Genomic DNA, 19,269 nt, shown 5'->3' with positions numbered 1-19,269 from the left:
TGAAGGTGGCCTTATTCTAATAAATAACATTTATTTCTTCACGGGCTGAGCGTCTACGGTGAAGCTCAATGATTTCCTGGCCCTTTGGAGAATAAGGAATGGGACACCAGTTAGGAGAAGCAACCTGGAATTGAGAAGAAACTTTCTCACATTGAGGACAATTGACCAGTGGAACAGAAGTTGCCTCCAGAAATTGTGGGTGAGGTTTTTAAGAAGAGACTGGACAGCCATCTATCAGAAATGGCACTGGGTCTCCTCCTTGAGCAGGGGCTTTGAGTAGATGACCTCTTAAGACCCCTTCCGGCTCTATTCTGATTGATTCATTGATTGAGAAAAGTAGATGAGAAGCCCCAGTTGGAAAGCGAATAAAAGAGGAATTTCTCTGCCCTGTTTTTTTTTTTCTCCAAGCCAAATGCCCATTAATACCAACTGACAGGTTGAAATAAAACATTAGAGACAAGATCAAACGTGCTAGGAGGAGGAGAAGAAGAAGAAAAATCAATCAGCAATACCTGCATTGTATTAATTTCCCTTTAAATCGTAGCAGTTTTTTTTTTTTTTTAAACGGAGCAGCTCAACTCTCTGCCCTGTGATCCACTGACAACTCCTGAAAACTGTTTCAACAGTTCGTGAAAGCTTCTGTCCTTGACACGAGACTGGTTGTTATTACTGCCATTCCATAAGTGTGCTATTGCTCCTCCTCCTCCTCCTCGTCCTGATAATAATAATAATAATAATTAGTATTTCTATGGGGTGCTTTCAATCATCCGAAGTCCATTACCAGACGACTTAGTTGTCATTCTTACAACAACCCTGCCGAGTGAGTCACTATAATTAACTCCACATTGCCAGAAGAGTTGATGGAGAGAGAAGTGAGTGACTTGCTTAAAGACTCAAGGCCAGGGACTTTCCTCATTGGTTACGGAGTCCTTGGAGCAGCTCTCAAGCCCATTGGGCGAAGCTTTTCTGAGTAAGCTTTCTCTTTGAAGAAGAGAAGCCCGTTGATTATTTACTTTGGTCCTAGTTGGCTTCACTCACAGCCTACCTGTTGGCAGGTGTAGGCCTACCTATTAAAACACCATTAAAGGAAGCCTGGCGGTGAGAGCTGGCTGGCGGAAGGTGAGAGCTGAGTTGTTTGGGAAGGATAGCAGGTCCCACGTGCAAGTGGTTCGTTTTTTTATCACTCCCGACAAGCCAATCGAGAACCGCAAGAGAGCATTAACTCTCTCTTAGCGTGCATGTGAGAATGCCGCCAGGCAGCAGTCTGGTTGTTGAGGCAGGAGGTTCACCCTTTTCTTGGCTTTCATTTTCTTGCCCTCTTTACCGATTTGGGGACTTCCACTAACAGAATTTTAAGGAAGATCTTTTCAGTATTCCTACACAAACAACTGAAGTGACTTTCAAGAGGTGGAGGCTTAGTTTTGCTACGAGAGAGTCTTGGTATTAATCTGATGGATCAAAGTGGTCCTTCCTTCCTTCCTTCCTTCCTTCCTTCCTTCCTTCCTTCCTTCCTTCCTTCCTTCCTTCCTTCCTTCCTTCCTTCCTTCCTTCCTTCCTTCCTTCCTTCCTTCCTTCCTTTCCTCCCTTAGCAGTAGCACTGATCACGTTATTTACTTTGGGTAATGAAATGTCTGCAAAAAAGCAAAGAAGCTAAAGAAAGAACCAAGGGCCTCTCATGTCAACCCTGAGCTACAAAAATGTTTCCTACTGGGTAATGAAATGTCTGCAAAAGCAAAGAGAAAGAAGAACCAGGCCTCTCTTCAACCTGAGCTACATATTTCCTTCTTCCTTCCTTCCTTCCTTCCTTCCTTCCTTCTTCCTTCCCTTCCTTCCTTCCTTCCTTCCTTCCTTCCTTCCTTCCTTCCTTCCTTCCTTCCTTCCTTCCCCTTCCTCTCCCTCCCTCTCCCTCTCTCTCCCCCTCCACTCCCCATATGTGGAAAAAGAACCAAGTGTTTGACTGGCAGAGCTGGCTGTAGAAGCGGGATGGTTATTGGTGTCAGAAAAAGCTAAATAACCCTCTAACTGGTATGAAGGTGAATTCATGGTCTGGTGAGCAGTGAAAATACGAGACAGGCAGCACGGAGCAGGAAATAACATCACAGAAAGCTCCAGCGAATGCTTGAATACTCAAAAGCAGGACATCAGGCCAAGGGTTTGGTGTAGGGGGTGTCGCACAGTTTGATCCCTTGGCATTAAAGCTTAGGATTCCGGGCAACTGGGGATTCTAGGGCTTTTTTGGGGAGGTGGGGGAGGAAACAGTAAGATTCCAGTTACCCAGATTCTGGGGTATAACAGGAATGTGTTTTTAAATGGTGTAGGGTATCCTGCTTTGGCAGGGGGTTGGACTAGATGACCTACAAGGTCCCTTCCAACTCTGATTATCTGTTATCGCTACGTTATTTTTTTCGCCAGCCGTTTTCAAGAATATAAAATCCTGGAAATAAACAAAGCCCAGTTGTTTGCAGATACAACTCCTACACAGATAAAATCTTCTTGCAAAGAATAAAAGAAGACAAAAGGAAAAGGAGGATCGGCAACACCCTGGCATATGAAGTGGAACCATTAAGGCTTATCTTTGGTGTGAACAAGTTGATTGTGTGGCTGCTTGGAGCAAACTAGAATTCTTGGGCAGCACATGGCACCAGGCGTCAAATGCTTCATGTCTGAAGGAGAAGCGGGCAAACCCTGTCTTGGGCCTGCCCTGTAGAATGACATTCCCTCAAAGTCCGCATGGCCCCAATCTGCCATAAAACGAAACCCCCAAGGGTGGTTTGCGATCTGCTGCCTGGTATCAGGATGGAGTTTGGCCTTGTTTGGTTCAGGGTTTAGGGGTTTTCGCTCTTCCTTGGTGTGCTACTGCTTACAAACCTTTATTATTGCTATTGTTACATGGTGGGTGAGTGGTTGTTCTTTTGGTCTGCCTTTTATATTTTTAATATATAAGACAGGTGGAACTACTTCATGACTGGGTTGGCATACAGCTTTATCAAACAGACAAATAAGCTGAATTTCCCAGCTCTTTCCAAAGCGAGCAGCTTCCAGTAAGGTGGGGGAAAAAATACATTGGGAGGAACTCAGAAAGAACATGGGAGATGGGGTGAGATTAGATTTGATCCAGATGTTGGATTTCCAAAATAGAAATATTCTAGTTCTGAGCCCAAATGAACAGATCTCCAGGAAATCTTATCTAATAGGATAGGAATTGTCTTCTAAGGAGGCTCAGAGAGGGAGTCTTATTTTAATTCTTCTTTATTTGCCATAATTCGCATGAAAATGGAATATCCTTCAGGGTGCTACCTGGTGCACCCTTGGCATCGGTGGTGGGATTCAAAATTTTTTTACTACCGGTTCTGTGGAGTTTGTCTTGGTGGATGTGGTGTGGCTTGGTGAGCGTGGCAGGGGAAGGATACTGCAAAATCTCCATTCCCACCCCACGAACCTGCTTTCCAGCTCCGTTCTCCTGGGCAGAGAAACAAAAGAAGACCCAGCCGATCAGCTGAGACTCAATGGGAGGCGGAGAAGAGATGGGGTTGGCGGCGCCAGTCAGAGGTGGGGTTGGCCGGTTCGATCTGTCTGTTCGATCTGTCTCACCAGCTCTGTATACAAGGAAGTAGCTGCCCACAGCAGATGAAGTAAGACTGATGCATCTATGGCAGGGGTGTCAAACTCAAGGCCTTTGGCCAGATCAGGCCCACGGGGTGCTTAGATCTGGTCAGCAGAAGCAGCAAAGGACCAGCCCCTGGTGCCTCTGCTAACGAAAACGGAGCTCGGGACGGCCCTCCCGAGCTCCGTTTTAGGCTGCAACAGCCTCCTGCAGCCCTCCACCAGCGTAAACGGAGCTTGGGCCACCACAGGTGTGCCCTCAACACGAGTGACGTCAAGGTGGCCACCCTGGTCATGCCCCCCTGGAACCTCCTCCAAGGTTCCAACACAACCCTGATGCGGCCCTCAATGGAATCGAGTTTGACACCCCTGATCTGTGGGGACCCCTATTTTCCTAGCTATTCCCGCTACATACGAGAATGTAACTCGAACTATCTGGAGGATGCATCCCTGAAGTTCCATCCGCATGGGTTTTGTAGCAGGACTCTTTTGAGTGGTGACAATAATCTTAAAACAATAATCTTAAAATCCAACCATATCTACCTCCTGCATGAGTCAACCCTCAGCTCCTAGGGGGTCATTGAAGGGATTTGGAAGGCAAGAGGTTGTGGAAGAGGCCGTTTCCGGTGTTTGTGTAATATTTTAGGACAAGGTAACAAGGGACCAGCAAGAGGCAGCGACGATTTTCCCTTCATCATTTGGAAGTTGTTTTTAACATCTATTTATCCTTATTATTCTCCCTCCTTTTCTCTGACATTCAGAAAAGGAGGAAAAGGAGGAGGGAAGGAGGAATGAGAAAAGGGAGGGAAGAAAAAAAAAGGGATTTAGTAACAACTCTGTGCATTGCAAAACTTTTATCCTTTGAATAATGTGTCACAGAAACTGATGGGCGATAAAGGGGGAGACAGAGCCCAGCCAAGAATCCGGCTCAGCCAGTTTCCCTTATTTATTAAAGAAGAAGAAAAAAAGCTTAGATAATTAACTTTTTTGTTTTGTTTCGCGGGCAACTCCCCAGACTGGCAACTTCAGGGCGCCTGGCAAATGAAGCTTTCTATCAGCTCTGCCAGAATGGCATAAAACAAACCAGATCTGTGCCCAGAAATTTCCCCGAAACCAACACTAGTCGAGATTTCTCAGTTTCAGGAGTTGGAGAACATCATCCAGGCCCCTGGAAATCCTCTTCTTCTGCGAGAAAACTCTCGTTTTCTGGCTCCGTCATCCCCAGTAAGGCAACAGGCCGCTTACCGCAACCTTTGAGTACAATCAGACTTCCAAACACTTACCGGCTAAGGACAGGTCGTCCTCAACTTACGACCCACAAATTGAGCCCAAAGTTTATGTTGCTAAATGAGAAATTTGTTGAGTGAATTTTGCCCCATTTTGCGCCATCTTAATTAGTTAGTTGACTTTATTGTCGTTGCACCTCATACAACGAAATTAAATGCCATCTTCAGTGGACATTATAACTATAAAAAATAAAACACACGTCCTTCGCACATTCTATACCACTGAATTGGAAAAACCTCTGATACTGCATTAACATTGCACTCTATGCCGTAGCATTCAATAGAGCCACTGCCTTGGGATAGAAGCTGTTTTTCAGCCTATTTGTCCTTGTTTTTATTGTCCTGTACCGTCTGCCAGATGGTAATAGTTCAAAAAGAGAGTGAAATGGAATGGTTCAGAGACATATGAGGTGGTGATAGTGTTGATATCAAGCAGGTCTGTCTCTCTGGAAGATCCATATAAAAGATATTAGGTGGTGGGGGGGGGAATTATCTGCTGGGACCGCAAGTATTGCCCCTTCTTATAAATGGTTGGGTCTGCTTTGAATACAAGGCAGGTGAACTATGGCTGGTCCCCTACAGAAGCTTCTCTTTGGTGTTTTGTGATTGTTGTCGTCGTAGCAGATCATGGTCATCCCGAAAGGGGGAAACAAGCTGATATTTGAAGAAGCAAATGAGCAGCATCGCAAGCGAAGAACAGTTCTTTAGAGAGGTTTTTTCCTGTTTCCCCCCTCGGGGCCAAACCTGGAAATGAAACTGTAGTTGGGGAGGAGTGCAAAGCGCAGGAGAAAAAAGGCCAGAAGACAACGAAGAAGGAAAAAACAGCAGGTGCAGAAACTGAGTTTTTGTCCTTCCTGGCCAGCAGGAAGGATGGGAAATATTGCTGGGACCGTTGGCTTGTCCCCACGCAAGCTTCCTCACTGATCTTTCTCAAGTCCTTACCTTGCCCAGATCAGACCTTACACACTGTCCAGTTCCTGGCCTGGAAGGGGTTTAGAACAGAGTTCGCCAACCTCAGGGACCACCAAACTCATAATTTTACATCTGTGGACCAGAGACCCTGGGAAAATCCCCCAAAAAAGTCTGCAGGAAAATTCCCCACCCTGTTTTCCTACCGATCGATCGTTCGTTATTTTGGGATCGCAGGATACCGTCTCCAGCTCTGTTCTCGGGGGGTGGGGGGGAGAGACTTTTGGCTTCTTGCAAAGAAAGCAGCAGAAGCAGCAGAAGTCTTTCTTTCTCTCCCCCAAACTCCGCCAGAATGGCGCAGCCTCTTGGAGCAGGAGGCCTTGCAGGGCCCCAAAGACTCATTTCTGGCAGTTTGGGGGAGAGGAAGAAAGACTTCTGCTGCTTTCCTTGCGTGCAGCCAAAAGCAGAAGAAGAAAGAAGCAGCCCGGTGGTCAGGCCAGGCGCATGGGGCGCGTGGGGCAAGTTTCCCCCCTCCGCCCTTTCCCTCCTCCCCTCACTACCTCATGTTGTTTGCAATGCAAGTGACGCAAGCCTTGTGTTCCCACGGGCCATGTGGGCGGCGCAGCCTTGTGTTCCCGCGCAGCCTGGATTAATTACTTTGGGGGTGACATTTCTCTGCAGACCACCAACATTTTCTCGACGACCACCAGTGGTCCCCGGCCCACTGGTTGGCGACCACTGGTTTAGAAAGCATTTCTGTTTTAGAGAAGTCGACTTGAACTTCCAAGACTCGAACTACCGTCCTTTGTTCTGAATGGCTGGCCTTTTATCAGCAGCGGCTAGTTTTTTTTTAATATATATATATATAATTGTAGTATTATGGTTTTATTGTTGTAGGTCACCTTGGGAGGCATCTACCTGCTCTTAAAGGCAGCGTGGAAACACTTTAAGCTAACAAACAGAGAATAGGACAAAGTCTTGTTCTCTCTGTTGCCAGGTGAGAAAACGAGATTGACTGCTTTTTGGTTCCAGGAAAAGAGATTTCTGTTGAACCATGGGAGAAATGCCTTATATTTGATTGCTTATTGTACCCTTTGACTATTACGAGGTGTTGTTGTTGTACCTTATGATTCTTGATTCTCGACGAACGTATCTTTTCTTTGATGTATACTGAGAGTATTTGCACCAAGACAAAATTCCTTGTGTGTCCAATCACAGACTTGGTCAATGAAGTATTCTATTTCTATTTCTGTTTATGTTTCTATTCTTATATACCCACCCAAACAACTTGGCAGTTCTGCTGCAGCCGAGGTCTTTAAGCAGACAGCGAAGAGCTGGGGATATCTTTGATGGATTTCCAGCCTGGACCAAGAGGTCATCCCTCTCCTTCTGGGCTTCCCCAGTTCCCACGGATGAATGGGAGAAAAATACGAGTTGCTGTCCTTGCCTTTGATTGTAAGATCCGCTTCCCTCAGTGACTGGCGGAGTTCAGTCCTAGACAGAGGAAGAGGAGGGACTTCTGATAGAGCAAGTGATTGACAGCGCTGACGGCTTGTTTCTTTCAAATTCAAGGTCTGGAGCTGTTGGTCCCCAAAGACATAAGTTGTGCTTCTTGCATTTCTATCACACACACAAAATCACATCCACTCTGTATTCCTCACTCCAAGAAACATAGGAGCCTGGGAATGCAAACGCCTGTAATTCATTATTAGTTTCTTAAGCAAAGTGTAGATTTGAAGTGGGTAGATTATTTTCAGAAAGCTCCTTTTTTTTTGAATAAATTCTGCTACCTTCTTCACAGTCCCTGCTCCTCTTAGCTCTTTGTGGAAAACAACATTTTTTTCTCTCACAGATGCTTCTCACACAGAAAATAACTAGATGGATATTTTTTGAAGGCCTTTTTTTTATTAAAAAAACCAATAACCTTCTACTCCCTCTCTCCCCCTCCCTTTTTTTTTGGTGTGGAAACTCAAGGATGCGTCATTTTTTTTTGTTGTTTCAATTTAGCATTGGAGAATTTTATAATTTAGTAATTAAAATCTCTGATAGGCTTTAGAAATTGCAGCTAATTGAATTTAATGGGAAGATGATTTTCAATTTTATTTGATTATCCGGACCCCTGGCATTGGTATTTATGGGAAAAAAATGGCAAATGTGCAGTGTGGGCTAAGATGGCATAATTGAATTAGGGCTAATCGGATTTCTTCGTCATGAATTTCACTATAATTTTCCTATAATTTTCCATTAGATATCTAGTTTACAAATATTCACAAAGAAATGAAGCTCTTTCGGAATGGAGATTGCCGGCTAACAGGATTACTGGGGGAGGTTTGCACGGTGATGTCCAGGCCGGGCTCCTTCAATAATGTAATCGTTGCGTCTGCCTCACACTTAACCTCCCTCCTCGTCCCTTGCCACCCCCCCTTCTGCCTCCCCCCCCCCCGATCATTCATCAAAGCTGTGACACCCCCTCACCCTTCCACCGTTCTCCATTTGTCTCATTGGGTGAAATCGGCCTTGTTCGTATCAGAACCCACCCTGGTTCACACGCTCGTCTCTTACTCTTGATAAGGCTGCCCTGACCCGAATACACAACACGTTTGGTCGGGTCCATTAAAGGCTTAGCTGCCTTCACCACCCGTGGTGGGATTCCGATTTTTTTTTTTTTACGACCGGTTCTGTGGGCGTGGCTTGTTGGGCGTGGCAGGGGAAGGATACTCTTATCTCCATCCCCTCCTCACTCTTGGGGGGAAGGTTACTGTAAAAATCCTCATTCCCTCCCCACCCCACTAGCCTGCTTTCCAGCTCCGTTCTCCTGGGCAGGGCAACCAAAGAAGACCCAGCCGATCAGCTGGGACTCAGTGGGAGGCGGAGAAGAGATGGGGGCGGGGCCAGTCAGAGGCGGTATTTGCCGGTTCTCCGAACGACTCAAAATTTCCGCTACCGGTTCTCCAGAACCGGTCAGAATCTGCTGAAGACCACCTCTGATTCACACTGTATGCTAAGTTGGGCTACAGTTATGGCGCCATTCTTCGTTGCTGCGCTGGATTTTGGGGTGTGAGAGCTGCCGTATCCCTTTTGCCCACCTGGCGTGCTGATTTGCCACCCGGGTCCCACCTGTTGTTGGAGGCGCACACGCTGGCTTCCTTTCGGTTGCGCCTGATGTCTCGCTTGTGCCATTTTCGATGCGAGCTGGGCTGATGTGCAGCCGCGTTAGCTCCAAGGTGGAATAGGACGATCTTTTCCACTTGTACAACCTGCTCGACTTGTGCTCATACTTTTCCAGGCCATGGTTTCTGTTCTGCTTTGGCTAGACCGGAGGGAGAAACTTTCTAGCGCTTTTAAAACACTTTATTCCGCGTGTTCCGTGGCCTGGAGACATACATCGTTCGTCTTTTGTTGCAAGATCACTGGGCTTTTCATAAAGAATCTCTCTCCTTTTGCAATCACGCTCTCTCAACGTCTCCTGCTTTGATTGGGCTTGGTTGCGTCTTTCCAAGCTGCAAAAATCCTAATTCAGCCATAATTTTTTTTTTTTTCCACGGAGACATCCCTCTTGCTTCATAGATGTGAGATTCAATACTTGGCATCTTCAGCTTGAGGGCTGGGAGGAAAACTCTGTAGCGCTGCAGAAGTTGATGTGCCTTGAAATATTGTAGTAGAGCATATTGGGAATTTGTTTACTCCTTAGGTAGTGGACAGGTGTGTCCTGACACCTGGCTTTCAGCAGCCTAGAGAGCTAGCTGATAAATGTGAGGTTGTGTGCGTGTATTCTTCTTAATTCCAGGTTGCTTCTCCTAACTCAGGGGTCCCCAAACTTGGCAACTTTTAAGTCTTGTGGACTTCAACTCCCAAAATTCCTCAGCCAGTTATTCTCAGAATTCTGGGAGTTGAAGTCCACAAGTCTTTTGGAGACCTCTGTCCTAACTGGTTCCATCCTTATTGTCCAAAGGGCCAGGAAACCCGTTGAACTTCACCAGTGGCGGTAGAGTCTCTTTCTGCCTTCTGTCTGTTGGCAAGAGGGAGTTCCTTTTGTACCCATGGCAAAAGATTATGCCAACAGGCTGATCCAATCTTTGAAGAAGTCCTGGCATAGATGCCTTTCTTAGCCCCAGAATTGCATCTTCTCCTTCGTTAGCAGATGCACGGACCCTTTATGGAGGCGCTGCTATTGCTTGCTAACCTAATCATTCCTGATCACTGAGTCTTACTCAACTCTTAGGGCACGTTTTTAGCAGCCACCTGGTCTTTCCTAGGTACAGTGTAGTCCTCGACCTGCAACAGTTCATAGTGACCGGCATTGAAAAAAGCAACTTATGGACGTCTTTTCACAGTTAGAACCTTTGCAGAATTCCCATGACCGTGGGATCAAAATTCAGGCAATTGGCATACTAGCAATTGCAACAACACTTAGACTTATATACCACTTAACAGCCCCCCTCTCTAAGCGGTTTTGCAGAGTCAGCCTCTTGCCCCCAACAATCTGGGTCCTTGTTTTAATGACCTCAGAAGGATGGAAGGCCGAGTCAACCTTGAGCCGGTCAGGATCGAACTGCTGGCAGTGGGCAGAGTTAGCCTGCAATACTGCATTCTAACCACTGGGAGGGAAAGAAAGAAGGAAGGAAGGAAGGAATGGCACTTAGACTTATAGACCCCTTCACAGTGCTTCTACAGATCTCTCAGCCTCTTGCCCCCAACAATCTGGGTCCTCATTTTACCCAGCTCAGAAGGACGGAAGGCTGAGTCAACCTTGAGACTGGTGGGATTCGATCTGCCAAATTGCAGCCGCCAGCAGTCAGCAGAAATAGCCCTGCAGTTCTGCACTCTAACCACTACGCCACCATGGCTGTATCGGTTCATATTTATGACCGTTGCTGCTTCCTGGGGTCACCTTCTGACAAGCAAAATCCAGTGGGGAAGCCAGTTCCACTTAATAACCGGGTGGCTGACTTATCAATCACAGCGATTCACTTAACGGCGACGGCAAGAAAGGTCGTTAAGAAGGGGGCAAAGTCTCACTTAACAACAGAAATGTTGTGGCTCAGTTGTGGCCGTAAGTCGACCTGTAGTAGGAGGCTAACTAGGCCCTCTCTACTGTAGAAAATGGAGCCAACACACTAAGTGTCTTTAACTATTTCCTGCCCGCTTATTGCAGCTGCCTGAGTGGAAACCAGCTTGGAACATTACGAAGCGGCTTAGCCAAGGATTGGCACGCACACCACGCTGCAATCCTGCCAGCCTATTTGCTCTAGGGGGGGCCCAGCCCTGTGCACTGATACTTAATGTGCTGAGATTTGGTAATCCCCTTCTGCCCTGTCATGATGGCAGTGAAGCAACTGAAAGCGTATTGAGGAGGGAAAGAGGTGGAATCGGAGGAATCGGAGCATACTTGGTGTCTGCCGTGCCCGACGGACGCCTAGGCCTCCAGGCGCCTCCCTTGACGAAATCCTCACCCAACAAAACAAAAAGACCAAAAAAAAAACCCGATGGAAAGACGACAACTCCGTTTGCCTAACAGATTGCCAAATCAAGGAAGGCAGAGAAAAAAACACCTTTCCTCCCTGCAGGTGAAGCAGGCTGCAGATTGGGAGGGGAGGCAGCCTGCATTTTTTTAAAAAAGTGGAAAATCAGATTTATTATTATTATTATTATTTTTTGGAAAGACGCTACCACGATAAGAGTGAAAAGTCCAGGCTCCAGGACACCACAGGTCTCTCTTTAAAAAGTTGGAAAGGAGTTATGAGGGAAGGTCTGGTTTGAGGAGTTTGGCTTTTCGTAGCGGTACTAACCAGGTACTTACGACAGTGGTGGGATTCTTTTTTTTTTTTACTACCAGTTCTATGGGCGTGGCTTGGTGGGTGTGGCTTGGTGGGTGTGGCAGGGGAAGGATACTACAAAATCTCCATTCCCTCCCCACCCCACTAACCTGCTTTCCAGCTCTGTTCTCCTGTGCAGAGCAACAAAAGGAGACCAGCCAATCAGCTGGGACTCAGGAGGCGGAGAATAGATGGGGGCAGGGCCAGTCAGAGGTGGGATTGGCCGGCTCTCCAAACGACTCAAAACTTCCGCTACCGGTTCTCCAGAATTGGCTGAATACCACCTCTAACTTACGACCACAACTAAGCCCAAAATTCCCTTGATAAGTGAGGCACGTGGAGTTTCGTCCCATTTTGCGATCTTTCTGGCCACAGGTGTTAAGTGAATCCCCGCAGTTGTGAAGTTAGTAACACGCTTGTTAAGTGAATCTGGCTTCTCCTTTTGACTTGGCTTGTTGGAAGGGGAATCACACGCGCCTCCCCCCAGGGACGCTGCTGCAACCGTCATAAATATGAGCCACAATTTGCCAAGTGCCTGAATTTTGATCCTGCGAACCGTGGGGAGGCTGCAACGGATGTAAGCGTGAAAAAACACTTCTTTTTAGGGCTGTTGTAAGTTCGAATGGATACTAAGCAAACAATTGTAAGTTGAGGACTCCCTACATTGACCTACATGTATTTCTCCTAGTGTTGCGATGGCGAATCAATAGCACACGTGCCAGAGCTGGCATGCAGAGCCCTCTTTGTGGGTATGCGCCTTCTGGTTTCTGGCATGCACATGCGCGTCAGCCAGCTGATCTTCATGGGCACCAGAGCGTCCAAAAATGGCCCCAAAGACGCCCCCAAAACAGGCTATTTTTCAGGCTGCTTTTCAGGACATTTTGGGGGCATTTTTGGGCCATTTTCAGGCTGTTTTTCCAGCCATTTTCAGGATGCTTTTCAGGCCATTTTTGGGCCATTTTCAGGCCATTTTTGGGCCATTTTCAGGCCATTTGGGGGGCATTTTTCAGGCCATTTTTCAGGCCATTATTGGGGCATTTTCAGGCTGTTTTGGGGGGCTTTTCAAGCTGTTTTCAGGCTGTTTTTTGGACCATTTTCAGGACATTTTGGGCCATTTTTCAAGCCATTTTTTGGGCCATTTTCAGGCTGTTTTTCAGATTGCTTTCAGACTGTTTTTTGACCTGAAAAGGGCCTGAAAAGCAACCTGAAAACAACCCCCCAAATGCCCCAAAACAGGCATGATCGCACCGCCCCACTGGTCTTCAGTTTTCAGGCGCTCTGGCACATGCACATTGCACATACAAGCGTGCGTGTTCTGGTTGGGGCACTCGGTGCCGAAAAGGTTCGCCATCCCTGTCCTAGCACAAATTCTACCGTAGTAACATTTCCATGAGTGCAACCTGAATCGTGAGAAATCTTGCAAGGATAGAAGAGCCCCTGGACTAGACTCTCACTTACCTGCTTTCCTTGAATACAGTTGGTTTCCAAGATCCCTTGGTTGGTCTAGGATCACTGTTTGAATATCTTCTGACCAAAATGATCACGTTCTGAAAAAGATCAGCTGAAGTTGTCGCAAGCTTTACAACCTGAAGCCAAATCTTTCATTTCTTCTTAAGGCTGGTCCTTGTTTTTTTTTTTCCCCAGCCCTACATGCATCTCTTCAGATTTTAAACATGGATAACCTGGACTCCAAGAGAAGTTATTTTATTTCCTTAAAAAACATCATAGGCTTTGGGTTGTAGAGCAGAACTCTCCAAGCTTGGCTGGAGAATTCTGGGAGTTGAAGTCCACCAAGTCTTAAAGTTGCCAAGTTTGGAGACTTCTGTTGTAGAGCTTAAACACGACTTATTTTATTTTCTGTTCAGCTTTGCCAGGAATCCTAGGAAGGAGGCCATGCCTTAGCAGTTTTAAATAAAGAATTAGGAACTGGGTGGCAGCCATTGGGCACAAGAAGAAATCGGAGCTCAAATTTGTGGTTTCTCAAAACTTAATTCAGAACTTAAGTCAATCCTTTCATCATCATCATCATAAAATAATTAAAAATAATAATTCAGAACTTAAGTCAATCTTTTCATTATAATAATAATAATTATAATTATAAAAATAATACTTAATAATAATAATATCTTTTTTCATCCTGCCTGATCATCCCTGTGCTGTTATGTACTTGAATATTTAAAACTTCAGAATGCCATATGGGTAAAGGGTGTTATTCCTCTACGCGCTCTCTCTTGGAAGGGAAGTCTAAGGCACCTGCAAGAATAAGATCTCGGCTGGGGCAGAGCAGTTTTATCTCACCCTGCCGTCCAAACTTTTGCAAGAAGTTTCCAATTCCTTAAAATTCTGTTTTGAGGGCTACAGCCGTAGGCAGCCGTGAACGTCTGGATCTGAGCATACATTCAAGGTTAAGAGGCAGGACTGGCTCTTCCCGAAAGCCTTTTGTGTGGATGATGACCCGTTTACTGCCCAGGGAGCTGCTATACACACTCACACTCTCACACACACACATCTCTGATTAAACTACCACGGGGCGCAGTTGAGCTTAGCTGCAGGATGCCGGCCTTTTAGTCCCCGAGTCTTAAGACAAATAATTCTACCCCTTCCAGAGCTTAGGCAGATGATCCTGCCTGCCAGGCAGGGGCTCCCGGAGGCCGAGCTCAAGTGATGGACCCTCAGATCGGCAGCCAGGCATTTTCAAGAGGAGGGGCTGCCACTGGATTCTCCTTGCAAAGGGGCAGAATGCATTTTTCTTGGCACCGCCTGAATAAATTCATAGTCTTTATCATACAGGAGTATGATAGGGGTGGATGTTCCCATTGCCATCTCTCCCTCACCCTCTCTCTCCCTCCCTCTCTTCCTCTCTCTCTCTCTCTCTGTCTGTCCCCATTTTCTTCTTCTTCTCCTCCTCCTCCTCCTCTTCTTCCTCTTTTTCTTTCTCTACCTTCTCTTCTTCCTCTTCTTCCTCTTCTTTTCTCCTCCTCCTCTCCCTCCCTCCCTCCGTTAAGGTTACTGTGTGCGGGGTCTACCTCCCATTCAAGGCAGTGGAGTTTCAGTGGAAACAGCCTTTAATAGCTAAGTAAGTTCTCAAGTGCTCAGGCAATTAAGGCGAGTCAACCTGTAGTTGCTAGAGTGGTTTTGTGCTTGGTTAAACCCCATCCATATTTAAATGCATGCCGAGGACTGTGTGTGTGTGTGTGTGTGTGTGTGTTTGGGGGGGGTTGTCCATGGGAGGGAAGTTGTATCCCTTTGTTGTCTTTTCACACGGCAGTTCTATATTATGCATGCTCTGACAAAGGAAACCCAGAGCGGAGTTGTGGTTCTTCTCCAAATTTTTGTAGGATGTATTGCGATCTGGAAATGTCCATTAATTAAACATTGTCATAGCTGCCCTGTCCTTCTGTAGGCGTAAATCTGGGGCTCTTTCCTAGAGAGAGAGGGAGGGAGGGAGAGAAAGAAAAGAAAGAGAAGGGGCAGGAGAGAGAGAGAGAGAGAGAGAGAGAAGGAAGGGAGAGAGAAGGAAGGGAGAGAGAAAGTGAGAGAGAGAGAGAGAGAGAAAGGGGGTGGAGAGACAGGTGAAAACCGTATTCCTTTATAAAATAATTAAATAACGTTAGGCATGGTTTCTAGGTGACTTGAATAAATGGGACTCTCTCTTTAAAACAAGCCGCCAAGTTATTTATCTGATTTAAATTGGTATTTCCACCCCCCTTCCTCTTCCTTTAAACATCCTGTTTGGGGTTGGCTGGGTTCTCTGGTGGTGGAAAACTATCCAAAGGGAGAAGGGCAGCGGTGCCAACTTTTAAAACTGGTTAAAAGAGCAGCCTGCCTAACCGCTCGAGGGAATCCCTCTGTGCCCAGCAACCGGTCGGTCGGCAAGAGGCTCTGCCAAGTCCATCGAAGTGCCCGTCCTCATCTGCCTTCCCAAAGACACGCGGGACTGTGGCGCCCAGAATTCCACACTTTTCCACCCCCCGCCACTTTTCTTTCTAGAGGTTTATTTTTAGAGGAGGAACTGAGAAAACCCAAAGGGAGAAGAAGTGACACCTAGAAAGTGAAGACCCCGACCATAAATAAATGGCCTGCTCCAGCGAAGTTGGCATTTATCTTCCCCCCCACCAATTAAAGGCCAGTGCAACCACAGCGCAAATTGAGGATGGAGCACTGGAAGAGAGCCAGCTCCCATTCTCCATGCTTGAAGGCCCATTGACCTGGAAGTCCTTTCTCACTTCCTGCTACCGCTAAGACCCCAGGCCTACCATTTGCAAAGCCCCAGAGGGCAGGGAGCGAAGATTGGAAACTAAACAAGGTGAGAAGCAGCCTTGAATTAAGGACTACTTCCTAACAGAGAGGACAATTAACCAGGGGAACCGTTCGCTTGCTAGGAGAAGTTGTCGGCGCCCCATCATTGGAGGCTTTTAAGAAGAGACTGGCCAGGCACTTGTCTGGAATGGTATAGAGCTGTGGGGTTGGACTAGAAGACCTCTGGGGGTCCCTTCCATCTCCATGATTGATTTCCACAGGTTTAGCACTGATTTTGTCCAGGGCGTTCCTTGCCTTCCAGGGACGTGTCTCTGAGTTCAGGAGGTGTGTGTGTGTGTGTGTGTGTGTGTGTGTGTGTTAGGCCTCAGCTACGAAAACTAAAGGAGAGAATTTCACTTGTGGCGTGGGAGCTTCGGCCTCCTTGGACCCAACTGGATCATCGGTGTCTTCCGGATGGACGCCACGAGGGAATCTTTTGTATGGCCCCACCCCCAAAAAAAATCCTGGTGTAATTTTTCTCTCTCTTAAATCTCAGTCTTTGAGCAAAGGTCCCCCCAAACTTGGGCGACTTTTAAGATGTGTGGACTTCAACTCCCAGGATTCCTGAGCTAACATGACTGGAGGAGCAGGGATTCTGGGAGTTGAAGTCCACACGTCTTAAAAGTCGCCCAAGTTTGGAGACCTCTGTGAGTCGAGGGAGCCTTTAATAGCCCAAAGGCTGATGATCCGTCAGCTCACAATTCCCTCCTCCGTCTCTCCTCTTGTCGGTGCTGCTGTTGTGAATCGTCGTTAGGAGCTCCAGCGTTTTTATTGAAGTTGAAACTTGGGAGTATCTCGACTCGCCGGGCTTTTTTAAAAAAAAACCAAAACAAATTTTGGGAGCCGCAGCCAAGCTAGATGGTGTCCAGTTACATCCAACCAAATTGGGGAATAGACTCTTCCAAACTCACACCCACAGACATGCCCCCCCAAGCGCACAACCACGACCCTAAGTCCGGAAGCTCGTGAACCAATGTCCTTACAGCCACAACCGAGCCCCCAAACATCTGGTTGCTAAGTGAGACATGTGCCAGGTGGCCTTTTGCTCCCATCTTACCTGGCCATGGCTGTTTAAGTGAATCCCTTCAGGGGGTTTAAGTCAGCATCTTGGCTGTTAAGTTCACCTGCTTTCCCCAAGTTGACCCGGCTTCTCAGAAAATCGCAAAAGGTGATCGCATAAACATCAGTATTTACATAAATATGAATTACGTCAGTTGCCAAGCATCTGATGTGGTGATGATGATGATATTACTATTACTATTATTATTACTATTATTATATTACTATTATTACTATTACTATTATTATGACTATTATTATTATTATTATTATTACTATTGTTACTATTATTACTATTACTATTATTACTATGACTATTATTATTACTATTACTACTATTATTATTATTATTTGGATTACGGACAACAGCAGTTGTAAGTGTGGGAGGGGAAAAAAATGATCACAAGTCCCTTTGGTTCACTTCAAACGGCCACTAAACGAACCGTGGTCAGCCCAGGACTCCCCCCTCTCCCCAAATTGTAAAACTCCGGATTTTAAAACAGCGTTTGACCCTTTTTTAAAAAACCAAAACCAAAAAACAGTTTCAGTAGATCCATCCTGGCGACCTCACATTTGACGTTTCGGCTGCCTTTGACGTTGCCATTCTTGCCTGGCATCAGCCTGGAAAGAGAAGCTGCCTGCCTTAAAAAGGTGAAATCCAAAACAGTGGGCAGAAAAACACACACACACACACACACACACACACACACACACACACAAACAGGTGGGAAAGTCGCCTCTGCCCGCCCCCCGCCCCCGGGACGCCAGATCGAGGGGGATCTCTTGGCGCGATCCCCGGAGATCCACCGGGCAAAGCGAGCCAAGCTTAACTTTCGCTTTTGCTTTCGTGCCCGCTGCCTTTCTCGCCCGCCCCCCACCCCAAAAAAAAGGCCGGCTCGGGGGGTGGGTGGGTAGGTGGGCGCGGATTCCCACCCCCACCCCCCCTCTCTCCGCCTCCGGTGGAGCTCTCGGGACGGGGGCCTCCCGCTCGCCTCCCCGCCGGGCAGGGACCGAGCCGCCCGGCGCGCTCCTTCCACCTGCCCCGGTGGGTGGGAGGGGGTGTGTGCGTTGTTGCGGTGGGGGGAGAAAGAGAGGGGGTGGTGGGGGCGTGGCCAAGGGCCGGGCCCGCCTGCCAATCACCGTCCCGCTGACAGCCGCCCGCCCGCCCTCCCTCTTCCTCCTCCTCCTCCTCCTCCTCCCGGCCGCCACCGAGTTCCCGCCGGTGCCCAAGTGGCTTCCCAGGCACGGCCGGCAGCAGCCAAGCAGGCGATGACATCAGTCCTTTGACCCAAACTTGTTATTCGGGGAGCCGTCCGTTGCAATTAGGTATTAATTAAGTATTATGAAAGTTGATTATTTAAGTGAATTCGGCTTTCGTCTCTCCGACTATGGTAAGTGCAGCACAATTGGGGCTCCTTTTCCTGCTCTCCCTCCTCCCCCCCCTTTTTTTTCCTCCCCCCCCCCAAACTTGGCTACTTTGGAAGAGAAGGGGGGCAAAAGTCTGCATGGGGGGGGGTGGGGGGCGATCGAAGCGGTTGGTTTGTTCTCTCTCTCTCTCTCTCTCTCTCTCTTTTCTTTCTTTTTCCTTCCTTCCTTTCTTTCTTTTTTTGATCTCCTTCCCCCCTCCCCGGGTTTTCGCTGCCTTTCTCCCTCTTCCCCACCTTCCCTTTCTTTCTCTCCCCCCCACTCCTCCTGCGAGAGCCTCTTTCGCAGAGCTCGGGGCTCCGAGCTCTATAAATAGTTTCTCTTTTCGTTGAATTAAAAAAAAAAGGAAATTAAAAAAACCTCGCAAAGCACAGCTGATCGGTTTCGTGTTGCACGCAGAGATTTGTCAGTTGTTGGGCTTTCTCTCTCTCTTTCCTTCTCTTTCTTCTTTCTCTCTCTCTCTCCTCTCTTTCCTTCTTCCCTTCCTTCCTTCTTTCTTTTTCTTTCCTTCTTTCTTTTTCTTTCTCACTTCCTTCTTTCCTTTCCTTTCTTCTTTCCTTTCTTTCTCTTCTCTCTTTCCTTCTTCCCTTCCTTCTTTCTTTTTCTTTCTTTCCTTCTTCTTTCTCACTCCCTTCTTTTCTTTCCTTCTTTCCTCCCCATCTTCTCTCCTCCTGAAGAGAGAACCCAGGGAACCTCCCATCCCATCCTCCCCTCCTCCCCCAATTTCTCCCATCCTCCTTTTGGCCAAAACTTCCCCCCACCTTCGCTTCCAGCAGACTGGCGGACTGGGGGGGAGAGAGAGAAAGTTGTCGGTGTCTTTTTCAGGACCAGGGTTTGTTTGACAAGAGTGATGGACAGCTTGTCACTCGGTC

The 19,269-nt window shown here is 47.3% G+C and overlaps 1 protein-coding gene across 15 annotated transcripts in view; it reads left to right on the top strand.

The window, feature by feature from the left end:
• The window catches only part of CASZ1 (castor zinc finger 1), a 267,041-nt gene that overhangs the window by 127,363 nt on the left and 120,409 nt on the right, over positions 1-19,269 (top strand). For 7 of the 15 annotated variants that reach the window (XM_087915049.1, XM_087915045.1, XM_087915043.1 and 4 more), the window contains exon 1: positions 18,183-18,363. The exons of 4 other annotated variants lie outside the window; for them this stretch is intronic. In XM_087915049.1, the coding sequence (XP_087771175.1) occupies positions 18,315-18,363 (49 nt within the window). In that variant the 5' untranslated portion in view covers positions 18,183-18,314. Of the gene's footprint in view, positions 1-18,172; positions 18,364-19,269 lie in introns of those variants that run through there. 4 more of the 15 variants (XM_026715856.2, XM_026715852.2, XM_087915041.1 and 1 more) reach the window with 1 other exon arrangement.

Source organism: Pseudonaja textilis, chromosome 18 (genome assembly GCF_049901715.1).
Source record: "Pseudonaja textilis isolate UNSWEBS1 chromosome 18, rPseTex1.2, whole genome shotgun sequence".
Classification (NCBI taxonomy): Eukaryota; Metazoa; Chordata; class Lepidosauria; order Squamata; family Elapidae; genus Pseudonaja; species Pseudonaja textilis.
This window is presented reverse-complemented; position numbering and strand designations above follow the sequence as displayed.